Source organism: Amblyomma mixtum, chromosome 3 (genome assembly GCF_055824585.1).
Source record: "Amblyomma mixtum isolate Tamu chromosome 3, ASM5582458v1, whole genome shotgun sequence".
In the NCBI taxonomy this organism is placed as follows: domain Eukaryota; kingdom Metazoa; phylum Arthropoda; class Arachnida; order Ixodida; family Ixodidae; genus Amblyomma; species Amblyomma mixtum.
The window spans coordinates 270,770,310-270,795,887 of NC_143014.1; the positions used below are offsets into that span (position 1 = coordinate 270,770,310).

The 25,578-nt window shown below is 47.8% G+C and overlaps 2 protein-coding genes across 2 annotated transcripts in view; one reads left to right on the forward strand and one right to left on the reverse strand.

The window, feature by feature from the left end:
- Positions 1-25,578, reverse strand: part of LOC149354730 (uncharacterized) — a 105,247-nt gene that overhangs the window by 47,950 nt on the left and 31,719 nt on the right. The window lies entirely within an intron of this gene.
- Positions 9,067-23,916, forward strand: LOC149354731 (uncharacterized). The gene is made up of 5 exons (XM_089585147.1): positions 9,067-9,214; positions 11,034-11,178; positions 15,979-16,175; positions 17,900-18,034; positions 23,852-23,916. Exons 1-5 carry the CDS (start codon positions 9,067-9,069, stop codon positions 23,914-23,916), a joined length of 690 nt encoding a protein of 229 aa, XP_089441273.1.

A 25,578-nucleotide genomic window follows, 5' to 3' on the forward strand; every position in this document is an offset into this window, starting at 1 on the left:
ACACACGCACGCACGCACGCACGCACACACACACACACACACACACACACACGCACGCACATGCACACGCACACGCACGCACACACACACACACACGCACCATAAACCGTAGCCGCCGCGGTGGCTCAGTGCTTATGGTGCTCGGTTGCTGACACGAAAGACGTGGGTTCGATGCCGACCGCGGCGGTCGAATTTCGATGGAGGCAAAATTCTAGAGGCCTGTGTACTGTGCGGTGTCAGTGCACGTTAAAGAACCGCAGCTGGTCGAAATTTCCGGAGCCCTTCACTACGGCGTCCCTCATAGCCTGAGTCACTTTGGGACACTAAAGCCCATAAACCTAAACACACCACAAACCAGGGTCGAACTCTACTGCGGCGGCCGCGTTCCAATACAGGCGAAATGCAAAAGCAGCCCGCATAAGGTAACGCATCAGGGCTGCCGTTATACCTCTAAATGGCTTATGACGGATCTATTAAAGCCTTCGCTGTAAAGGAACGGCTGTTAGCGTTTTGATGTCAATAGCCGTCAATCGCCTCTGGAATCTGCGCCCAAAACTCGACGTCGACGCACGGAGATTGCTTGAGAAATCGGCCGGTGATGGCGACACCTACATTTTGTTTATTTGTCTTTTCTAGCGTATAAAAGCTGTTTCCTGCGAGCGTGATTCCTTCGTGACCAGAACACGTTACCCCGTCATTACATGCGAGTTCAGTTCTGTAGAGCAAATGACACTCGCTGAAGCGACGAAAATAACACACAACAATGAAGTCAAAACGTCGTTAGAGTTCGGGTGCGCACGGTTCAGAACATGAGAAGCTAGCTTCATTGCAACCGCGCATGCCATTGTTTTTAGGAATCTTCTTCATCCCTTAACAAAGCTTGCGGCCCTCGAAAACGGTGGCTTCCCATTTTTCTTCAGGTCCAGCCACTACGAGGCAGCTATATTTTATTAGGGCGGAACAGGCGAGGGGCTTGTGCGAATGCTTTAGTTTTTAGGGAATTAGGCCGGGCAGGCTAGAGCACTCACTTGATCCAAAGTTTTTCGTCAGTCGCCACCTCAGGCGATCGTAAGCCTGGAGATAGTGAAGATAGGATAGCTTGAGCCGTAGTAACACGGTGACATTAGCTTAAAACAACACTGTATACCAGTGCCATTTTACATAATAAACGCCGTATAAAAGCAAGCAGCTAATTTTGCGAATAGCGACGGGACAAGATTAACACTCTAAGGTAAGTTGTCACTGCCTTCTCTGTCAGGCAAACGTTAACTGCCAACTCAAATAACGTCTCAGCAGCGCATGCATGCACGCATGAAAGGCGACACGGAACTGCACAGATAGGCTGGCAGGTCAGGCTGTTACGTCATGGACAGGACACAAGCGACTGATGCGAGGTGAGATTAATTACGGACAACAGCGTAGAATGCGCATCTCTGACGACAGGAGTTGGCGGAAATGTAGCTTTGCTGTTTTCAGAGAACAAAATACCGTTACGAGTGCCTTTTGAGTCGACGCTCTCGATCATCTCGACAGATTACGTTGGTTAGAGTCATCGAGAATGACAATTATGGCATTTTCTTTGGATGCAAGGGGACCGACGTTCACATCTGCAAAGACATTACGGTCATCCGTGAAGTCAGTTTCCCGAAGCGTTGGTTTCTGGGTTTTAACGTCCCGAAGTAACTCAGGCTATGAGAGACGCCGTAGTGAAGGGCTCCGGAAATTTCGACCACCTGGGGCTCCTTAACGTGCACTGACATCGCACAGTACACGGGCCTCTAGAATTTCGCCTCCATCGAAATTCGACCGCCGCGGCCGGGATCGAACCCGCGACTTTGGGGTCTGCAGCCGAGCACCATAACCACTGAGCCACCGCGGCGCCTTTCCCGAAGCTTTTAGAAAGTCAGCACAATGCTGTTAGCATCAGAGTAACAAAGCTGCTCACCCTGAAGTACCCAAGGTTACAAATAAGCCTACAGTGTAAAAACAAATAAGCCTATATGGAAGTAACAATTGAGTAAGCTGGCCTCTAGCGCACTTCCTTTTATGGGCAGGGTATGCTGCCCAAGTTCCGGTGTAGATTTCGACAACTGAATATACAATATGCTTATACTTGGCAACGCAGACATATATTACCGCTGAATAACAGTAACTTGATGCACTTGGCAATGAAAGGAGGCTTCAAATAAAGGAGATTCAAAACATCTGTTTAATTCTTTCTAACTGCTAGAACATCGCATATTTTCAAAACGAAATTTGCTTTGGCTGCTTACCGTAAGTCTCGTATTTTAAGCAGTGGAAGTGTATCACGTAGCTTGTGCACTATACCCTACCCATGAAAGGAAGGGCGCTAGAGTATCGATTACGCTGTTTTTACTGCTATACCGGTAGTTCGAATTTAGTGTGCAGTAGTTGGTTCATAATCGATGTAGAAGATACAGCACGAGGGAGTCAGCCGGAACGAAAGCCCGGATAGGCAGGACTCATGTAATTCAGCACTGCGCCCGAAACTTCTTCTGGACAGGAATGTTTTGGCATCTGGATTGTGCTCCTGCCCCGTTAGCGCTGGCAGTGTAACTGGCAAAGGAACGAGAATTGTGTCCATCCGTTGCGTAGGACTATGGTGTGCAGAGAAACACGAAGAGGTGTTTTTACTACTCAGCTCAGCACCCGGAACACCGGAGTCCCATCTGCGCTGACGTAATCAGCGAGTGAATGAGCCTATCGCCAACAGCAAGCGATGGCTTTGATATAACAGACAGCCATCACATCACCTGTAGAAGAACGCTGTGATAGCGTTGATGAGTTAATGGCCATATATGTGGAACTGCTCATTCTACACTTTACATTCATAGGTCTCAGGGAGGTCTTACACCACTCCTTCCGCAATGGTGCCGCGGTTGACAGATGCGGCACTGCCCTGAGATGGCAGGCGCTGCCACCGTTGGGGCTTGTGCGAGGCCCAAGTTGCTCTTCCCGAGCAACCTCTCGCGATCAGTCATTCAATAAACAGCCGCCTGCCACGGTGGTAAGTTTCCTCACAACCCCGTGCTGACAACCGTGCTCCACCCTATTTTTCGATCACAACGCCGATGCCGGATTTTCAGGGTAACGGGGACTTCGGTGGTCTGAGAAATCATTATTTGGCTTGCTACTCTGCTCTGGGGAAGGGGGAGAGGAGAAGGAAGAGGGTCGTGATGGGTGACGATATGGGTGGAAGAGAGATGCGGATATTATACTAGCACATCCGGAGCGCGTCTAATTACAACTGCGAGTGATTAGACGCGATCTAATCACATCCGCGCTCAAACAACGTTTTAAAGCACGCAGAAATTCTGCCAGCGGGTTTGCTCGTTCCCGAGGTCTGTTCCATACCACCCTCTGTATAGAACACCCTACAGCCGTTGAAGGCCCTGCGATTAACGGTCAAAGATTGTGCTGCTGCCTACCTCTGATGGGTGCGCTTTAAGAGCATGCATGCACAAGCGAATTTCCCGAAGAAGGTTAATGCGACATTACGAGACGTCTGTCGGACTATACCTGGTACCAGTGAATGTGCTGTAGTGAACCATGCGTGTGATAGCACTATGCACTCATTGTTAACTCGCTGGTTAGATGTTCCACAGTTTCAACTTGTATATCTAGGTACGGGTGACAAATTAACGTCTCTCTTCCCACTAGACAGCAGTATGATGAGTGTAGATTGAACTATGAACTCATACTTCACTCGCTGGTTAGAGGTTACATGGTTTCAATTTGCATATCTAGCTACGGGTGGCAAATTCGCGTCTGTGTTACCATGAGACAACAGGGTAATAGTTCTTTTGCTCTTGCAGAAAGGTCCCCGATACCCTCGAAAACTGATATCTGGTCTCGCGGGAGTGCGTCCGCTCGTTTAACTACACCCACACGAATCCAGCACGTGACGTCAGTCGCAGCGCACGCTATGATGAGCAATCTGTACTGCACGACGCATGATTCCGTGTTGCTGGTGATATGTAAATATTTCTTAAAGCTGTTATATTTGTCGCGATCAAAAAAAAAATTGACACTGGCTTAGCTCAGCTATACCAAGATACACGTAGCGAGTGCTATAGTTCCCCCCTGGTTACGCATGTTGTCGAGCTTGTTGTTGCGGCTATAATGTTAAGCACTGAAGAAGTATTCGGTGAAACACATTGTTTATTTATTCAGTTGTTTTGACAGAGATAAACACCGCCAGATTATCGGTAAAGTAACACGCAGTTGTCTCAATGCTGCCACCACAATATTTTGACTGGTTGGTTTCTCATGCGCCGCGCGCATCTGCTGCCCTTCTCCGGTTGACGCGCATGCGCATTCACGCGCGGCGCCGGCGGGCGTAGTCGGGGCGGCGCTGCTCCTCGCGCGGCGGCAGCGGCGGAGAACTATGATGGCGGCGAACCCTGACTCTGACGCCGCGCACCTGCCGCTCCTGTCTGGTTTCGCGCAAGCGCTCTATCACCCATCCAGGCTCACGGCGCGATGCTCGACTGGGTAGCGTAGTGTAGCTCTTGTGAGAAACGTACTGCTCTTGGGTGCTTTCATTTCGTGGCCATACCATTTCCTGTTCCCACGCGCTGCAGTTTAACACATATATGCGTATGCTCTTTGGACGCACCCACTTAGTTAGTGAAGGGTCCTTGCCAGGAGCGGTTGATTGGGCTAAGCGCGGTCGATATATGAGCCTAACCTGGAAAATTATTCTCATGCCAAGAACAAGTCGATCCCAGCCAACAGCCCCAGTCATTTCATTCCAGCGATCGTTAAGGGCTCGCATCACTACTGCCACCTGTTACCTTCAGTTTTTTTTCTGAGGGAAAATTCATAAAAAATATATTTGCCTCTAGTACTATTCCAGCTTTACTATCTGTGCTTGCCTGCCTTCCTTCTTTCCTGTATTACGGTCATCGTAGCAGTATGACTTGTCGTAGAGTTACTGTCATGGGTATACAAAGACTCCCCCGGCAAGAATGCATACTAGCAGGAGCCGAGTTTCAGCCCCCGACAACGTGAGGGTCCTAAAAACTCAAGAAGCGCTCCGCACCGGCACCCACTACAATGGCATCGCTAACGCCAATAGATCGAGAACCTCTTCTGGGACACACGGGAAGTTAAAGGAGCTGTGGTTGGTTTCGTTTATGGAGGTTAATGTGCCAAAGCGACTCACGCTATAAGGGACGCCGTAGTGAAGGGCTCAAGAAATTTCGATCACCCGGGATTCTTTAACGTGCACTGACATCGCACAGTACACGGGTCTCTAGAATTTAGCCTCCATCGAAATTCGACCGCCGCAGCCGGGATCGAACCCGCGTCTTTCGGGTCAGCAGCGAAGTGCCGTAACTCCTCAGCCAAAGCGGCGGCTAACCACAAGGTGATTGAAGAAGGCTGATGTACTACAAGCGTGATTTATTAAGAGGCATGAAAGCTCAAAATTATGAGTGCAACAAATTGCTCGAACACTGTGTACGCGCCGTAGTGTCGAACAGGTTAGACATAAAACAAAGTTGAAGCATCCAGTTTCTGCCCAGGACTGTACCGCACGAACACTGGAACGAAAATTGAGAGCTTCTAATTTAAAGGTGTCTACAGTCCCGCACATCAAATTGTAGAGACGGTAATATTGGACTTAGAAAAAGTTATAGCGTTTACCCTCAATGTACGACGAGTGATGAGCAGTGCAGCTGGTTCGTGAGAGGATTAACATAACGAGGACGCCACGCAGGGCGCTTTGGCGAATGATTTATGCTCTAGGGCGCTTAAAATAATTGCTTTTTGGTGCGAGACATGTATGGAAATGTACGTTTGTGGTTGTTGCTACCTCCATGGCAGGATCTTTTTGAGCAGCGCGTTAGCAAAATTTCCTCTGAGTCTTTCATATTTTCTTTTTTTTTTTTACTGCTGCTGAACTCGACCTCACAACCACAAACAGCCGTAAAAGTCTATGAGGGAATGGGCGGACTCGTGAATAGCGGAAATGCACTCGGCATCGCGGGGGGGGGGGGGGGGGGGGGGTTATGGCCTGCGGTCCCAGTCAGGTTCAAAGTTTACTTTGCCGGTGGGTGGAGACCAGGGTAGAGTGGCCGCGCCCCCAAGCCGGCTCAGCTTCGCAAAAATGTGTTCAGTTGTGAAAACGACGAGAACGACAATTACACGAAAGCAATGTAAAAGATTTTTTGTCTCGGGAGCAATCTGTTTTGTTTTTTTTTGCTCCAAGTCTTCGTACCCTGAGGGGCATGCGGACGCGAAGACGACGACACAGACGACGACGCCAAACAGGAGAAACTAGGTTAAGGCAGGCATCGCGGAAAAATTTTGCGCCTTTCGTATTTAGCTGGTCACGATATAATCAAGGAGGTGGCGAACTTACGGATAAATAATTTCAAACAGCCACTTTTCGCAGAACTTCTAAAAAACCTCACTTAAAGAGTTGCCGAATTTGCACCCGAAAGGACTTCGATGACAATACTTTAGGCGTTCATACATGCCAGTACGACCGAGGAGCTTACCGTTAAACGCAGTTAAAATGCCTCCCAGTCACTTTGTTTTAAAGGGCGGAGCATTTAATGCCTGAGAAACAAACAACGCTGTAGTTGGTAGATACAGTCGGCAGAGTAAATGAAATGGCCGTAGCGTTAATAGTGTGTACCATCCTCTCCGAGCGCCTCAGGGATTCTCGAATCCGAGTTGCGTACTTACGTCCCTCGTGGACACCTCACACACCGCATCCATCAGTGCAAGCAAAAGCCTACTTGACTCTCTCTAGGTGCGGCCCCCTCGTGTCAGCTGCGCAAGGAAGGCCCGTTGCCAGCACATCAAACATAATCAAACGCTTACCTTCCACCCATATACACAAGGGTAATGGGAAGTAAACTGAAAAAGACTGCGACAGTCAGTCGTAGTTGACGGCGTGCTGCAATTGTTAAAACATGACACGATTTATGCCGTCAGGAAAATGGAGGGATCATCTTTTGGCATGTAGAATGCTGCTTATGTGGGGCACATATATTTTATCTTCCGCTTTCTTACGGCAGATACTTTTGTAGAGAGCAAGAGAGAGAAAAAATTTTAATCAGCGTAGAATAATTCGCAGGAGTCGGGTGGTCGTGGTCCCTAGTCCTGGGCTCCGCTGGCGGCAGCTGCTTGGCGGACTAGCTGCATGATCCAGGCTTGCTGGTCCAGGCTCTCGCTGGTCACGGCCTCCTGCCACTGCTCGTGTGTTCTGTGTGCCACTATTAACATTTTGTTCGGTTTGTCCTGGCATTCCCAAGATGAATGTGTGAGCGTGGGGCTTGCTCCGCGCCAAGGAGAGTAATTTGTGTACGTTTGAACTAATGCTTGGGGGAGTTGGCATGCCATTTTAAGAACAGTGCGAAAAGATAAGGACTTAATAAAGACACACACAGACAGGCGCTGTCTGTGCGTGTCTTCCTTAAGTGCATGTCTTTTCGCACTGTTTTTCTTGAAAATTGTGTATCGTGTGGTTCTGATCATGTGCAGAATGTGAATACTTGGATATGCGTTTGTCTGTATTCTCCTCCAGTGAATAGCATGCGAGGACGAGAATGTTTGTGTGGCGGTGAGAAATGTTTTCTTTCTAACCTAAGGTGTTCTATTATACGGTTAGGAGGGGGGTAGGGTAGGGATGGGGATCGGCCCGGTTTGTGACAGCTCGGGCTGGATCATTCGCTACATCGTTTCAAGCTAGGCCTTCGTGAACAAGTGTTCATGCTATTCTGTGTGAGTGTGAGAGTGTACTTAACAGTGTGCTACCCTTCTGTGAGGTTTTCCAGCAAGTTAGTCCCTTTAGGCTTGTTGGGAGTCCGTGACTATGCGCGGTGACTTCCCCTGTTGATCTTGAGTCTTGATTGTAATGGACATGATGGGTATGGCCAGTGATTGGGCTTCCGCAGGATCTTTGGCATAGGTTGAGGCACCGACAATTGGCCTCTTCTGGTTGTCGACCGCAGCAATCGCGAACTTTCCTCGCTCGGCATAGGCCCCGATGTCCACGTATGCCGCTTCTGGTATTTTTGATAGTTTATTTGACAGTGCTTTAACCATGGCTCTCCTTCTACCCTTCTGCCGTTCATGGTGCATGTGCCTGAGTATCCAGTTGACATAGATCTTCTCCCTTGAAGGTGTCGGAATTTGGCACTTTCTATCACTAGTTCGTGGTGCCTGCCATAGCCCCAGTCCCGGAAGGATATCCCTACCCGCTTGTGTTGTCGTTAGGCTTTTTGTTTACCCTCTAGAACCGCCTCCCTGAGCTACTCGAAGGTTTTGTGTACTCCGAGTACCCAAAGACGTTCTGTTGATGTCGATGATGGGATGTTTGTGGAGGTTTTGTGGGCTGCCCTTAGATGGTATCTATTAGTCGTAGGTAGTCCTGCTTACGACTAGGGCTTGGACTAGGCAGATGGTGTCTTCCTCCCTCATCCCTTTCTGATGCCAGGTCACGCTTCTAATCATCCTTGATATTTCGTTTACCGTAGCGTTGAGAGTTGTGACTGTATAATCCGCTCTCAGACTGCTTTGTAACCACAACCCCAAAACGCTGCTCTTTTCTTTTTCTTGAATTTCTTGGTTTTATATGCGAAGTTCAATCTCTTCCGGAGAATTGTAATTTTTCCTGTGTAGCCTGATAAGTTCAGATTTCTCCGGGGAGCACTGAAGACCGCTGCAAGTTCCCCGACCATACGTATGGTTGCTTGCAGAGCTCTTTCCTTCTGCGAAAAGATTCCCTGGTGTAGCTCATTTGGTGATGTCGTCCGCGCAGAAGGTGAAGCCGATATCTTCGCGGGGTGGTCTTAATGTTTCAGGTCGGTAGCAGCCTTGTTTTACTGACAGCGAAATATCTTCAGCCTGAAGAAGAATTTGGTAGAATTTGCGAAGAAAAAGAAACCGCATTCCGGCACGCGCAGCGCTGGCTACGCTCGTGCAGCGCTTCCAGAACTCCGCAGAGACGTTCCCTGAACCTGACCCCAGAAGGCGGCTATCTTGAGCTCGTCTCCCAGTGTCCTTGGCAGCGGCCATCCCAAGATTGCCATGAAACACCGAGCTGGGACGCGTGGTGGGCTGCTTGGGCCCCGAGGAGCTGTCCGCGTGCCTCGAGGAGGACCAGCCGCGGCAGCACTCGCCAGGCCTGCTTCTGCTGCACAAGAGGCTCGCGTTTGCCGGTGCCCGCAGTGCACAGGTGAGCCCCACCTTTCATTCGAGCGGGCGACACTTCTCCGGGGTGAGCCCCAAGGTTATATCTATGCCAGCTTCAGCGCTGCCATTCCGACCCCTTCAATCAAGACAAAGCTCCTAGTGAACGTGTGTAATATATTATAGTAACTGAATGCGGCGTAATTCACGCACCTGCTATAGTGCTTGAGAAGCCGCAAGAGCCCCTTTATGCCCAAAGCTCGCTATTTGCGTTAATATTTCCGAGCCGGTGCCGAGAGCCTGCACCTTATGTACTATATGCTATGATTTTTAACGAGCATATCGCCCCGTTCATATGTAATGGATATCACTATTTGCTTATATGTGTGGAGAAAACTATTTGGTAGATGGTGCACTCTTATACTACCGGTAAATAAGCAATCGTTTATGTGGAATGGGCCCCAGTACGCATTTCAGTTGCAAATTAACCGGGGCGAACTCTTCGCATTAGGAATAGCCAACGATGAATAATTCTTTGTGGCGACCATGGTGAATTTCAAATTGTTTTTTTTTCATACCATTGCCATCACATTGTGGCTAAACCACTAACCAAAATGGCTTTATGCCGTTTGGCATAATTTCTCAGTCGCTACAAGAATATCTGCGGATTCAGTGACGGCATTTTTCATGATTGTTTTTGGTCCCCTCCATTACCGATAGTCATGTATTTTTTATAACCTGCGCTATGAGCAGCTATGCTTTTAAATGGCATGACATATACAGTATGACATGCACTATCGGCCGCAGAAGTTTACGGGATGCTAGCCCGCGACAAAAATTGACACTCTCGCAGAGCAATCGCCTAATTTTGTTATATGAGGGGACGTTATGTGCTCTATCGGCTGGGAACAATACCACGCGACTGGGTCGCGAGGCAGAGCTACATTTCTTTTCTTCCAAGAACACGCGCCCCGTAAACTTCTGCTGTCAAAAGTGCGTATCGCACATTTGCGTTCGACTTAGAAGCAAGCTGTAGACTTATCATATAAGTGACTACCATGAAGGCTCATCCCTGAATCCCAGTTATGCTTCTTTTATCCACTTATAGGCACAAATTTGTTAGGTATAGCCGTACTTTCGAGAGCCACGCAAACATATGGCTTGCTTGTCTCGGGTTTTCTAAGATGACTTGATACTGGTTCTATCATTATGCGCCCTATAGATTCCTGCACAATAAACGCAAGTGTGCTGCTGAGAGAGTTACGTGTAATGTGATTTAAAAAAGCAAGGAATAACTTTATTGTAGGAATTAGTGTGTGCACAGTCCTCGAAAACCTAAAGATATGTAGAATCTCGGCCATAATATTAAGAAACACGCTTCGGGGTTCAAACTCTTGTCCCGCCGTACCCAGCGAAAATTAGTATGTACTTGTTGCATACGTTTACACATTTCAATAATGAGCTCATGTATGAACCTGAGAAACCATCATAACTTTTTTTATGGAAGGCGTGAGAAAGTTCGAAAAGCCGAAGCGTGGTGCGTAATTTTTTGGCAGCACCAGTGTGTTTTGAAGCCAGCACGTCCATGTTAGCAATTTATCATTTTTAACGTGTTCCTGGTAAGTAAAAATGGTAGCTAAAGAAATGCAAGAGTCTGGTTTTGTTTTGGGGACCATATCGTAGATGGGGCCGAAATATCCTCTTAGCAGATGTGCCCTACTTTAACGTTAACTAAACCACTTTCTTTTTTGCTTTGGCTCCGAAGCTGCAGCAGGGAACATACCGATGCCTATATCAGGTATTCGCAGTTTTTCGTAAGCGCCGGGGCGGCGGGAAACATCACACGCGAATATCCTTGGCCGCAGGACGAAGCCAAGCAGCGCCCTGCGGTGATGTTGCCCAACGTGCTCGCATGAGTGGCGTCCACCCACAACGCCACCCCCCTCGCCGACCAGAGCCTTTCGCTCGCGTGTCTCTCCTGCCCTGCCCAGCTGAGCGAGGACATGAGTGGTGAGTACAGTCACTACTGGGCGCCGCATTTTGTAAACTTTCATTTCGTTCTGCATTTATCTGGACCGCCGTCGTTGGTCGTTTGTCCCGGTGATATAGGCCGTGGCATAAGGCTTCACACAGGTCGTGGCAGAAACACGTCCACGATGCTACTTATTGTAGGGAGAGCTACACTACGCCAGCTGCTTCGCCTCTTCAGTATGGTCGCACGTTCGCTGTGGTCGCACTTTCGTCGTGGTTGCACCTTGCCCGTGGTCGCACCGACCTTGAGCGGTCGCCTAGCAACATCAACAGCTGCCAGGCGTCGCCGCTAGGCGCGCCATCAGGCATGACGTCACTCCGCCGTTCCGCTCGTCGTGGAGCAGACGCCACTCGCCTCGGCAGTTGTGCGCATGCGTAGTAGAGGGAGAGGGGGTGTCGCAGTCTGTATATATACACGGTTCGGCATAGCGGGAGGCGAGCCGTTATGCAGAGCGATGAGTCGGCTAGGCTGAAAGTAGCCAGACTTCGGCGTCGAAACGAAACAAGGAGGAGACAGCGTGCCGAAGAGGCCGAAGAAGAGCCTGTCAAATCTCTCGATAAGCGTCGTAATGACGACGCGGCTAGACGAGATCGCTTAGCCCCCGACAGTGAATCCGCAACGGTCGAAGACGACGTGCCGAGTTCGGCGTCTCTCGCTACCTACGAGGTTTTAACCAGAGCTAAACCACAGCCAATTTTTTTTTTTTGCACAGACACATTCTGTGGACATATCCTACTCGCGGTCCGGCGCTGATTCCAACGAATGACTGAGAACGACGACCGGTTTGGCGCGACTCAGGAACGTTATCGGCGCTAATACCGTGTCGGTAGAGAAATTTTTGCGGTACCTGTCGGACGAAATTGCGATCCCTGTGCCTCAGCTGTACTGTGTCCGGCGGCGCCCCGACCCTAATAGCGGTTTCTGTGACTGGTCATCTTCTCCCCACCCGCTGCTGCTTTCATCACGTAAGGTGTCATGGCCAATTGAACCGAAAACGAGTGCATGTATGTCGACGTGGCATTGAGCAGCCTAAACCTGGCATTGCCAGGAGCGTTCAAAGTTTTTTCCGGAAATAAAGACCGTTCGGCAGCATGTTGTATGAGCCTTGAATACTTTCAGAGTTTCTAATACGCTTAACAGGATGACTGTTGCTGCAGTACAAACAGTTGCAACTTCCTCCCATCATATGCGATTTTTAGAAAAATTAACCGCGGTAACAATAGACGGCAATTTCCCTTCGGATTGCAACAGCATACTCTGTCGTGCAGCGAAACGGCGGTGGATGAAAAGGAAATATAACTGCTGCGGTATGTACTGACAGTGGGGGGTATCTGCCAGGGTTTCAATGCCAGATCGACTAAGCTTTCAACGCAGGCAATACAACGAACAGAAACGTCCTAAAGTTCCTAACGTCCGCCGCGGTGGCTCAGTGGTTATGGACCTCGGCTGCTGACCCGAAAGACGCGGGTTCGATTCTGGCCGCGGCGGTCGAATTTCTATGGAGACGAAATTCTAGAGGCCCGTGTACAGTGCGATGTCAGTGCACGTTAACGAACCCCAGGTGGTCGAAATTTCCGGAGTCCTTCACTACGGCGTCTCTCATAGCCTGAGTCGCTTTGGGACGTTAAACCCCCTAAACCAAAACAAACCTAAAGTTCCTAAGAGTTTTATCAACTACCGCAATGCTCTGCATTCCACCTACCAATAATGAAAATAGTCAAGAAAACCAAAGCATCTCGTATGAACAGCAAATACATATACCACTATGCTTGCTTAACGAACCTGATTTATGCTTCAATTGTTTCCGGAAACATTAATTGCAAACGAAACTCCTCATTGCGGAGTTTCAATATTAGGTAACAGGGGTTCCACTCCGAGGGCCATATTTACTTAGCTGCAATTTAGCGGCATTTCACAGATCACTACGGAGACGCACTTCACGAACGCCATATAGCACTCCATGCAGTGAGGCCAAGCTGCATGAGGCTGAGAAACCGACAGGCGCACCACACACATTGAGCCTCTCCAGATACGTAGGGTGTGCCTGTACTGTGTGGCTGCTAGGAGACCGACCACATTCGGCGCATTTTTGAAACTCTGGTAGATCATGTACTATCGGGGACCAATTCTGCCTTCATCTGTTCGGCACGCCTGTTTTTCTCCTGTAATTTACCATTCATCTGAGTCAACAGCAAGCACAACCGAAGGCAGTAACTTAGTTTCCTTCAATCTGCTGACGTGACTGCTGAAACTACCCTGCAGCAGGTGTACACAAGACTTCCCTAAGGAAACAGAGTGAAGAAACGGTCCTTTTAATTTCTTACAGGTTCATGTTGCAATAGGTCCTTCGTTGCCGAGGTAGAGGCATTCAATAGACTGTATCTGACGTGAAGGTAATGTTAATATCTAAACACTTCGATTTCTTAGTCTAGTCATTGCTAAGCGACAGTGAGTGCCCCCCTCCGATGACGTTTAAAAACGGATAAAAGTTCTTTCGCATATCGAATGTGCATCATATTGGGCTCCTCTATAAAAACATTCCGATATCCGGCTACCTATAGTCAAATTTGAACTTTCTCACAGACAAAACATCAAAGAGCACAACGATATCACGGTCAGTATTCGATATGAAGGTAATTTATAGTACAGGCTCCGCACAAGATCCAATACATGCACCCTTGCGATGAACAAGGACCTAATGATCAAACTAAACGAAGTTTGTCACGAAAGTAGATGGCACTGACCGAAAGGTGATGACCCCCTGAATGACTTCAGGAACTGACGCACAGGTCACTATGCACCATCCGAGCACATTAAATCTGCCAAACACCATATAAACTTGGCAGAGGCGCGTGTAATTCCAGAAAACAGGAACAAGAAATCACTGCGCTATCTCGTATTACTTACTATTCAGACAACAGCGCATGCGTTTAATCGCAATGGCAGAAATTCGCCTGAAACGTGCGCAAGTTGCCTGGGTTCGTCCATGCACCGTATATAAAAAGGTCGAATTTCTTTGGAGGAGAAATTCTAGAGGCCCGTGTACTGCGCGATGTTAGTGCACGTTAAAGATCCCCAGGTGGTCGAAATTTCCGGAGCCCTCCACTACGGCGTCTCTCATAGCCTTAGTCGCTTTGGGACGTTAAATCCTATAAACCAAACCAACCTATTCTTTGTCTCATTGCGAACAAAAAAAAAACCTTTTTTCAGCGCCATATATACGTAATGTAATGTCGCGATGGAAAGAAACGCGAACAACACGGCGCCTATAGGCTTCGCTGTTAAAAATTCTCTTTATCGCTATTTTACCTTGGTGGTAAGGTGTCGTGTCCGGTCGCTGTGTTGAATGCAGCGAAAGACGCACACGGTACTTTAAGACTTCGTTTATTTAAAGCCGATGAGGGTGCGACCAGCGTCGACCGAGGCAGGAGCCGAACTGGCCGCCCGAAGAAAGGAGGGAGCGGAGAAGCGTCCACGGGAGGGAGTGGCTTCCCAAAACAGGAGGAGGATGCGGGGGCGCACCATGGGGGGGCATCTGGCGACAGCGTGCGACGAGGGGCAAGTGGTCGTTAGGAGGAGGATGCGAGTGGTCGTTAGGAGGAGGATGCGAGTGGTCGTTAGGAGGAGGATGCGGGGGCGCACACACACAAAAGCAATAAGGGGACACAACATAAGGAAAAGACGTTAGAGTCGTATTGGAATCATGGACGACACTAGCATCTTTTTGCTATCCCCTAAGTGTGATGAAAAGAAATGCAAACGGCGGAGTGCCTAGCGACCCTTTGTTCGCATTTCTTTTCATTGTCCCTGTACCATGCCTATGAGACGGGATTCCATTGGACCCTTGAGATAGCTAAATAAAGGTCGTGTCAGGTAAAATTCTAGTACGGAGATCAAATGTCCAAGGTCAATTCGATGAGAAGTCAACTCACACATCAGCGTGCCATATTGTAGAATTGTCGAATTTAAAGTTTTTAAAATATTACCAGAAAATGGCAAACTGTACCTCTAGGCACCAACTTTCAAGAATATTCCTGGGGAGTTGTACGTGTGCATAAAGCCCTCTCTTTTTTATTCGGAACATGCCCTGTACATCACACGAAGGAATACGCGAATAAAGCGCGATGGTTAACTTCTCACGCAAAGCGGCTCTTCTCTGCATCATTGGCGGTTTTGTTATAGAGCCTACCACCTTTAATCTTTAGAATGGAATATCTCGGTCCAAATGGGTGCAAAGGCTTCTTCGTTCTCAAAAATTAGGCTTCGTTCTCTAATATCGAATCGTAAGAGTTCTTTTCTATTGCGAAATACAAATGCTGGACTAGCCCTTCTTATGTCCGTCTCAACCATGCGGAAAGTTCTTTCTCACTTGAGGAGCCCGCTATTACAACGAATTGTTATTCGCGCCCAAGCATTTCGCTTCGGCGACATAAGCACGGCGATTTATGGATGGATAGCGAATGTTTATGCTACGTTATTTCCAAAAATATAATTTTGCGCGAAATGTGCACGACGCATGACTGTGAAAAGTATAACCTCTTAATGTAGGCTTCGTACTAAAATCATTTAAAGAATGACCTGATGGTTATAATCCGTTTTTCTTTGGCATCAACTGTGCATCAGATTTATCTCGAGGACGCTGGACTCGAGGACGTTGGCCCTTGCTAATATCACCGCGAAAAGTTTGTAAACGTGATTATCTAGAGCATGCGACCAGATCGACAATGTTCTCACACTAGGCTGGAAGATGGCACACGTGGTTGCTCTTACCCTCGCAGTTTCTGTGGGGAGCCTCGCGAGCTTATCTCCGTCTCGGCGGTCTCCCGCTTCGAGTGCCCCCTAGCCGAAGATGCCGACGTCGACTGCAGCGACGAGGGCGCCGATGGTGGCGCCTTGGGTGGGCGTGTGCTCGGTCCCGACCAATGGCTGCCAGCGATGGCCGCGCTCGGCGCCACCGACAAGGAGCAGCCGCCGCGTAGGAGGCCACCGACCTCGGCAACGGCAAGCATTGCCGTCGATACACACGTGGCAGCTCATTAATCGCTAAGGAAAAAGGGCTAACTGGGTTCAAAATTTGCGCTTTTGAGTGAAATTTGTCTAAGTCAAGGAGCTCTGAACCTGTGGGCGGGCACTTGCTCTGAAGGATGCTGTTTTGCATCTGGCTTGCTGTAGTCAAAGTACCGCCTTTGTCAAACGTAAAGTGCCTGAGCGGTTTGCTTCTGGGTCATACAGTATGGCTAGTTTTGCACCGTCAGCGTGCCAGGCCACATGATAGTGAGAAGAACTCTCATCCTCTCTCTTTTGATGCAGAGGACCTCTAAGCGAGGCTCTACAGCCTTCCTGGAGGTTCGCTACTTAAAAGCAAAGCCCTTGGGCAGTTTATATTTGACAAAGGCTGTACGAGTACCAGCAGTTAGTGTCATCTTCATCGTCATATTCAGCCCAGTTGCGGGCATTGCAGCAGCAGAACCTCTGTCATAAATACCTTAATTACTGCTGTTTGGTAGGGCACCTGTGACTCGGACGTCATCGGCTTTCGCGTAGAGTGCAGAAGGCCCGGGGTTAAAATTCAGGGCCGCTGCAATTTTCTACTAGATTAACAAAGATGACTGTGGTGCTGACTGATCTCGGCAAACCAGCCTGCAGCCACACGCAGAGGCGCTATGTCATAAGAGCAAAAATACGTCCTCTCACAAGAAGTAGTGGCACGATGGCGTAGTCCATCCTTTGTCAAAAGTGTACAGCCCACGGGGTTTCATTCCGGGCCATGATATGTGCCGTGCTATGCATCGCCAGCGTTCCGTATTTCTCGAAGGTGTGAAGAGCTATCGTCCTCACCTTCACAGGAAACATAGAACTTCTATGGACACTTCAAAGGCCTCACTGCACAGCTCAGGTTCGAGCCCCTTTGGCTCATTAATTTTGGACGACGGCTGCACATATATCGAAATACTGTATATTAAATACGGGCGATTTAGTCTAGATATAGCGTACGAATTAGGTGCACATCGGTTCCGGTATTGGTTTGAGGATCGGTTGTGAAAGATCAAGCAGGGTTCAGTGAATGGTCGGCGAAATAGGTGAGTGGGAGCCTCAAAGATAGCCAAGTGATAAATTATGCGGCCGCTTACACACCTTAAGAGGGCAATGCGATAGTGGCCTGTTCTGGATGCAATGCGCAGGAATGAAAGTTGATGAAGACGGCTACATGCAAGGCACGGTGGGTGAGAGATTGCATGGCAGTTAAACAAGCGGACTGCCCGGCTGCCGCGATGGCGTCAATAAAGAAAAAAAAAGCCGCGATGGCGTAGGGATCTAATGCAACGGCCCACAAAGCTTATCTATTCGCTCTCCCGCGAGTTCGAAACACACTCGCGGCTCTGAAGTGTTTGATATTATTTCAGGTCAAGCAGGCTTGAAAGATCACGTGAGTGCTATTATTAGCGGAAAAGTTCTGTTCCATCATTGATTTTTTTTTTTAAATACAATGTCAGACCTTCTAACAAATTAAGTCCGGCCGGATTTCTACATGTTTCCTGTTGAACTGCTTTCCTTACGAGTCTAAACGATACTTTTTTTGTAGCCCTCAGGAAGCGCACCACTGTCTTACAGTATAATCTAAGTCGCACGTTGGCTTTGCAATGCTAGACGGGGCATCCAGAGAGTATCTTCAACTGTGTGCACCGAATGCATCCGCAGGTCGTGTCCGGGACACTACGCTCAGTGCGGCCACGCTGTGCACGCGGGCCAACAGCGTGTGCTTGGCGGACCGGCGGCTGCCATCGGAGGCCGGTGGCTGCGTGATCGGTTGCGGCCCGATGCCCACTGTGCCAGGCGACCGGCAGAAGGGAGCATGGGGACCGCCTCGGCGGGTAGCTCTACCTCGGCGCCGTATTTGCAGAGCCAATGGCTGGATGCCGTGCTCCGGCCTGCGCTCACAAGAACTAGTCGGCTCGCCTCGGGAACAGCTCGCCCAGGGGGGGATTCAATATGACAGCGCGATTTTTATTTTATTTCTTGTTTATAAAGACACGTGATAGTTTCAAGCAGCGCCTTCGTGGTTTACGGCCCTATTTATAGTTTCGCTGTTTGTGCCTTCTGCCTGAGCACGCGCTTTATATGCTGACTGCTTCAACGCCCTATTCTTCCTAACGAGAATGAAGCCCTTCTATCTAACAGCCTTTTTTACAGCTGAATGTGAGTGAAGGATGAGAGGGACGCATACCTGCTCAGCGAGTGCCTTTCTTCCTCAACGCCGAGCGAGAGCCCCCTCTTATCTTTACGCAAAGCAGCTCATATCAGCCGCAGAATTAGAATAATGTGCAGCCCCGATGGCTCGGTGTATCCAGAAGTCGTGAACGGCATGCGGTACTATTGTGTTGATTGAGGAAATGTTGTTATGTCCAAGAAATCCCAGCAATTAAGCTGCAATCGGGCTTGTGAGCTGCACGGAGGCTTTTGCCAAGCACGCACAGTGGCGTAGTTTTACGTCTTCGCTCACTGCATTGTATTTGATGTCGTTGTGTACAATGGACGCAGGCAAGCGAATTCGAGGTTATGTGTTCATGATCAAACGGCAATACGAAAAGGCCGAAATGAGGCGTCGTATATCACTGCGCGTTCGGTATGTCGTCGTGTACAATGGACGCAGGCAAGCGAATTCGAGGTTATGTGTCCATGATCAAACGGCATTACGAAAAGGCCAAAATGAGGCGTCGTATGTCACTGCGCGTTTGGTTATAAATATACCACCGTGAGCGGCGCGTGCATGACTGCGCTGCACGCTCTTTTGGCGCCATTGCTTTTACATCTTTCAGGAGGCATGCAGTGCTCGGTCATTCCTTCAATGGCGAAACTTGAAACATTCTTTCTACTTATGTAGCTGCATAACATATGCCCCATTACGCAGCCACTCGTACAATTTTAAGGTCTGCGCGGGGAAGCGTGGTACCGGGAACCTTTTGTAATGACACAAAAATTTTTGACACATAAAATTGAGTGGGGCGTGCATTTCTGCTGTGCCCGCTCTTTTGGCGCCATTGCTGTTACATTTTTGAGCGTTTGATATTATTTCAGGTCAAGCAGGCTTCAGTTAAAGTTCATGTGAGCGCTACTATTAGCTGAAAAGTTCTGTTCTATCACTGAGTTTTTTTTAATATACAATTTCAGACCTTTTAACAAATTAAGTTCACCCGGATTTCCACATATTTCCTGTTCAAGTGCTTCGCTTGCGAGTGAAAACGATACTTTTTTTTTCCAGCCCTCAGGAAGCGCACCACTGTCTTACATTAACAGCTAAGCCGCACGTTGGCTATGCAATGCTTGACAGGGCATCGAGAGCGTAGCTTCAACTGTGTCCACCGAATGCATCCGCAGGTCGTGTCCGGGACACTACGCTCGGTGCGGCCACGCTGTGCACGCGGGCCACCAGCGTGTGCCGAAAGAGTTTAGTTTGGGTACGAGTTTATTTCCACAAACAGGGACATACAATGGTTGTGGATGATATAAGGGGAAAAAGCTGCTATGAAATAGACTAAAAGCTGAAGTAGAAGGCAAAAAAACCCAAAAAGATTCAATTCAAACAGTAAAAGAATTAAAAAGAAAAAATAATAAAAACGCCATACACAGCTTATTACAGAACACTGTCATGGGCACAAAAATATTTCAAACAGGTTTCTTACAGAACAAGTGAGCACGTCGATGTACGTTGAGTAAGGTCCTTTAGTAACATTGGCAACCTGTAGCTTAATATTTGTTGACCAAAGTTAGTTCGCGGATGAGGAACGCACCAGTCTCCGGAGCTCGAGCAGTGTAGGGGGCTACGCGTTTTGGGAGATTAGCGAGAGAGGAAAGATTACGGTAATCTTTGCTACCAGGCGGGTCAAACCAGGATCAAACCAGGCGGTGATTCAATAAGGCGGGAAGCTTTAGGGTTCTAATATCATGGAAAAGGGGAGCAGAATGAATGTCATGAGCCTTGATGCATATAACGCAGAGAAATTTCTTCTGGATTTCAAGGAGTCTGTGAATGTTTGTGCAAGTTGTTGACCCCCATACAAGGAAGCAGTAGTTAAGATGACTTAGAAAAAGTGCATTATGTATTAGCAGTTTTACGGGAAAAGGAAGGAATTTCAGAGAACTGACTAGACCCAGCACCTGAGACAGTTACCGGTGAGAATATTTGTGGGATGCCAAGACATATTATGATCAACGGACACGCCCAAACATTCGAATGTTCGTACCACTTCGATTTTAAAAGTATGCAGTAAGATATCACCAGGTAACGCAGTGTTCATGTTTTTCAGTTGAAAGAGTACGGCTTTCGTTTTAACGGTGTTTATTAGCAGGCCATTTTCAATAGACCACAGTTGTAACTTAGAAAACACGTGGTTAGCATGTTGAATTACCCTGAAGGCCCAAAAGTGAGTGAAAACATTCTTGGTGGTGAGAATGCAGCGGGACAGTAACGAAGAAGGAGCAGCAATGTATGCAATACGGGGCTTACAACTTACAGTTAGATTAAATCACCACTCGTATAAGTACACGCCAGCATCTTTCAAGCGAAGAGGGAAAAGCAAGGAAAAACAAATCACGAGCAACCAACCAAGATTTCCCGCAGTTAAAATAGCGCAAAATCAACGACAACATAAGTATGAGCCTTAATTCGAAAGGACGAAATATGGCGCTATAACAGAATTGCGCTGAGAAAATGTGCATTAACACTGCCTCAGTCCTGCAATAAAGTAAGCAAGTTAGTTTTTCTTCGCATAAGCGCACGCAAGCAGCCTAATTGGAAGGCTCTGTAGCAGCTTTTATAGTACATGTTTTTAGTAATATCAAGCAAGTGTTCTCATTAAATAGCTGGAATAAGTACTTGGCCTACCTGTTCATACAATCACACACTTGACTGTCTGCATCTTTTATGAAGTTCCTTCTCATCGACCCCGTCCAATCTGCACTCACGAACTCTACCTTTCTGCGCACAGATGCTTTCTCATTACCGCACGTAAGTTGTCCGCTGTGTCTCCTTAATTCCTTCCTCGTGTTTCCTTCAAGGTACGCTGCCAACGCCGCTTCCGCAAAATCGCGAAACTTGCCCTTAAGAGCTTTCACTGTGAAAAACTGGGCACAGCGTTGTCCACTCACCATAATCTACCAAGAAACACCACTGATGGGTACACAACAAGTCTGAGAACAGGCAAGAGAGGCACAGCTCCCCACGTATTTACGCTGATATATGAACAGAAACACTTACGCACTGGAATTTTGGCACGCTGTTTCCAAGCTTCTGCGCGCCGATCGAGCTGATACTCAATATCGGCACATGGTGACTCTCGTGGCGTGTAATAATGATCGGCGAACTGCTATGTTTTCGGAAGGAGGATTGAATTATAGAATAATGTTGGATGTGCCTGCATGTTTTCGCTTGCACCTTGCTAGTTCTTTACATAGTAAAATATTTATAAACACTCTGCCTTTAGCGTAAGCGCTTCATTGTACGCGTTAACAAATATTTCCCGCTTACCCCCCCCCCCCCCCCTCCCATCCTCTCCATAACCTGGCTTGATTCTCTACCTTGGTGGTGTTTTTGATTGAAAACTGTGATGGCATCTTTTGTGCGATGTTATGAGAGATAAATTTTTAGTTGGAATATACAGTTGGCTCCACAAAATTCCTTTCTCGCAAATTCCAGTGCAAAAATTGCAGCTAATACATCAGGTACATGGGAAACGTCACTTAATTCCCGCCAGATTCTGTTGAGTAGAAAAACATTAACAGCATATTAGCGTACTGTTGTGCCACTAAACTAGTGACTGCTGGTTAGACATTGAGGCACAGAAGTGTGATAACTTTTTATGCGTTGGGAAAGCAAAAACAGTGAGGCGTCACTCCGATTACCGGCAGCGTAATTCAAACCCCTTAACACAAAAGTTTCGATGGAGCTTAGAGGGAAATAGTAAATAAGTAAATAAATAAAAAATAAGCTTACATTTCAATTAAGTTCATCTATACGAGGGAATTACATAAATGTTGGGCTTTTATTCAAAGAGAAAAACATATCGCGATAAGCAATCATTAGGGGTGTGCGAATATCAAATTTTTCGAATACGAATCGAATACGAATACTTGGTTCCGAATATCGAATCGAATATCGAATAATCGAGGACAGACGTATTTAACCACAAAACATTTATTTGAGTACCCAAGAACATCACAGTTCCACTATCAATGATTAAATGAACACAAAAGGTGTGTGTGGCCGTAAAAAAGTATCAAAGTCTTGAACATTATTCTTAGAAGAGTGGAAATATCAGAGAAGATGGCTAGTACACATCATTAAGTCTAGCTTGCCATAGGCACAATAGCGCGTTGCTGGGATGAACATAAAAGGTTGTCGTGAAGGAAAACCAGCTGCTCCACATGGTCAGGCAGAAGTAGTTCCCTTCTAGCTGAAACGACTTCTCCAGCCACGGAAAATGCCCTCTCACGTGGCACTGAACTGGCGAGGTACTTGCGAGGTACTTCGTGCACAGCTCTGACTATACCAGCTTCGCAGTTAAACCAACAAAGCTCACCAGCGCAGTCATCAACGTCATGGCCCAACGTTACGCATTGCTCTGGGCGCCGCCATGTTGTTACGTCTCTGTCGATAGGACTTGCGGACCGAAATGAACGCCGGTGCTCGCAATAGAATATTCGGCTAGATACGAATATTCGCATTGGGTCGAATATTCGAAGCAACACGAATACTTGGATGTCGAATCGAATACGAATACTAAAAATATAATATTCGAAATGTATTCGAAAATTTCGAATATTCGCACACCCCTAGCAATCATTCCACAAAATTTATAGCTGAAAGGTGTAAAAAATTGACAGAACAGTTACAACTACGTAACGCGAGATTCAGCGACAACTGTCAAGGTGTCTATATTTTACTATATGTTGAGGTACAGACTGAGAGCGCCTTCATATAATTATAGTTCTAGTCAGCTCTTTTAGTTTTCCCCACATACTCTGTTTTCGACTAGATTTCTTCTCCAGTCCTCCGCTTTAGGGACGATGCATCACCGATGACGCTCTCTTCGGGGGCGTGTTTCGCAGCAGATGCCGCAGAGGGACCATGCTATATACATTCCTCCATTATCGCCATGCTATTTCACGATAACCAACCTCCGGCTAGGCCCTATGGTCTCGCCATACTCTTCCTTCTTAGTTACCCTCTTCTTCCTTCCACAGTAATTGCCTTCAAGGTGGTTCCACTGGCAACCACCGTCCGCTTGTGGCCTACGCTCTCGCCCTAGCTTCCTTCGTCCACGTTAAACGCCCTCCGGTTAAACTTTCCTATGCTCTAGCCATACCACCTTCTTCTACGGTAACCACCTTCCGGACGGTTCCGTGGTGAGCAGCCTGCAGGAAGGAAGGAAAGAGACTTTAATGGATAATGGAGAGGTCTGCCTGGTTAAGCAGCCTGCAGGTGCACCTTCCTACACTACTGCCATGCCCTCTATCATCTACGGTACCCATACTCCTCCTTCCTGAATAACTGCCCTCCAGGCGGTTCCCTTGGCAATAATCCACCAGTCGTGCCTTCTTACGCTCTCGCTACATACTCTCCTTACACGGTGACTATCCGCCTTTGTTCCACAGGTGGGCTGGTGGTTCCCAAGGAACACCCACAGGTTGCTCTTTCTTACGATCTCGCCACGCTCTAGTCCAGTTGGGGATCCTCCGCTCTCGCTACAACTTCCTCCTTACAAGGTAACCACCTTTCGGAAGGTTTTCCTGGTAGCCGTCCTCCAGTCACGCCTTCCTACGCACTCGCCATGCTCCCTCTTTTCATGGTAACCCTCCTCCTCCTTCCAGCGTACATACTTTTCCGCTGATTCCCGAGTCAACTCCCCCCTTCTTGCACCTTCTTGCGCTTTCATCATACCCTCCTGCTCCCATGGTAACCTTCCTCCGGTTGGAGATTCTTCCGCTCTCGATACCCTCCTCTTTGCACAGTAACCACCCTCCGGCTGGTTCCGGTGGTAATCACCTATCGGTTGCGCTTTCCTCCACTGTCGTCACAACCACCTCCTTCCACTTTAACCGCCCTCGGAGTTGCTTTAATGGTAACGCAATTACCAGTTACGCCGACCACAACGACGTACCACCACCAACACCACCACTAGTACTACTACTACCACTACTATTACTACCACCACTACTACTACGACAACGACGACGACGACGGGAAATCCATGAAGGGGTGCTTAGCAGCTGTTACTGTAAAACGAAGGTGGGCACGTGGTAGCAGTCATGTCACAGGAAAGGTAGCTCTAGTCTGTGGCGGTTCGGAAAAAATAGGCACTGAAATTAGTGAATGTAGCAGCTTGGGCGAGTTGGTGGCAGGTGGTTGTTTTTCTTCTGCTTTTCTAATCAATTATCTTTAAGCGATAAAATATTCAGTAATATTCTTCACTTATCAACAGCACAAAATTAAATATAAAAAATCCCCCGGGTTCCTTAGTTTCCTTCTGTGGCTGTTCGCTTCTCATATATATTGGTTTATTTGGGTTTAACGTCCCAAAGCAGCCGAGGCTATGAGGGACGCCGTAGTGAAGGGCTCCGGAAGTTTCGACCACTTGCGGCTCTTTAACGTGCACACTGGCATCGTACAGTACATGGGCCTGTAGAATTTCGCCTCCATCGAAATTCAGCCGCCGCGGCCGGGATCGACCCCGCGTCTTTCGGGCCAGCAGGCGAGTGCCGTAACCACTACCCACTGAGCCACCGCGGCGTGTATATATATATATATATATATATATATATATATATATATATATATATATATATATATATATATATATATATATATATATATATAATCAAAAATTATTTCTTGGCAGCTGATTGATTAATATAACATAGTCACCAGAACTTGAAAAACATAACATTTAATTCACGACGTTTCGGCTGGAGGACCAGCCTTTTTCGAGTGTATTACAGCATTCGAAACAAGCAGCTTTTATAGCATCCGCGAGGCACAGAAAAAGTGTCAGAACAAAAACACAAACAGTGGTGAGGGGAGAGGTTTAGAAAAAAAATAATAAAAATAAAAATAAAAAATGTTGGTTTTCAACTTGAAACGGCAGCAGGTGTCCGGAGGGAGGTAAGGACAGAAAAGTCGATATATATCTTGATTTGTTTTCGTTTTTGTTTTGCGATGGTTGCGAGATATACACCAGCAACTCTTGCAAGGGCGCTAGGGTGACCGCTTCTTCAGCGCGTGACGGTGCAAGTTCGGCGGCACGGCCTCATGCCTATCACTCGAGGCGAGGTTTCGCATGAAAAACCGCTCCATGCGAGCCGCGCTTCACTTCCTTGAAAAG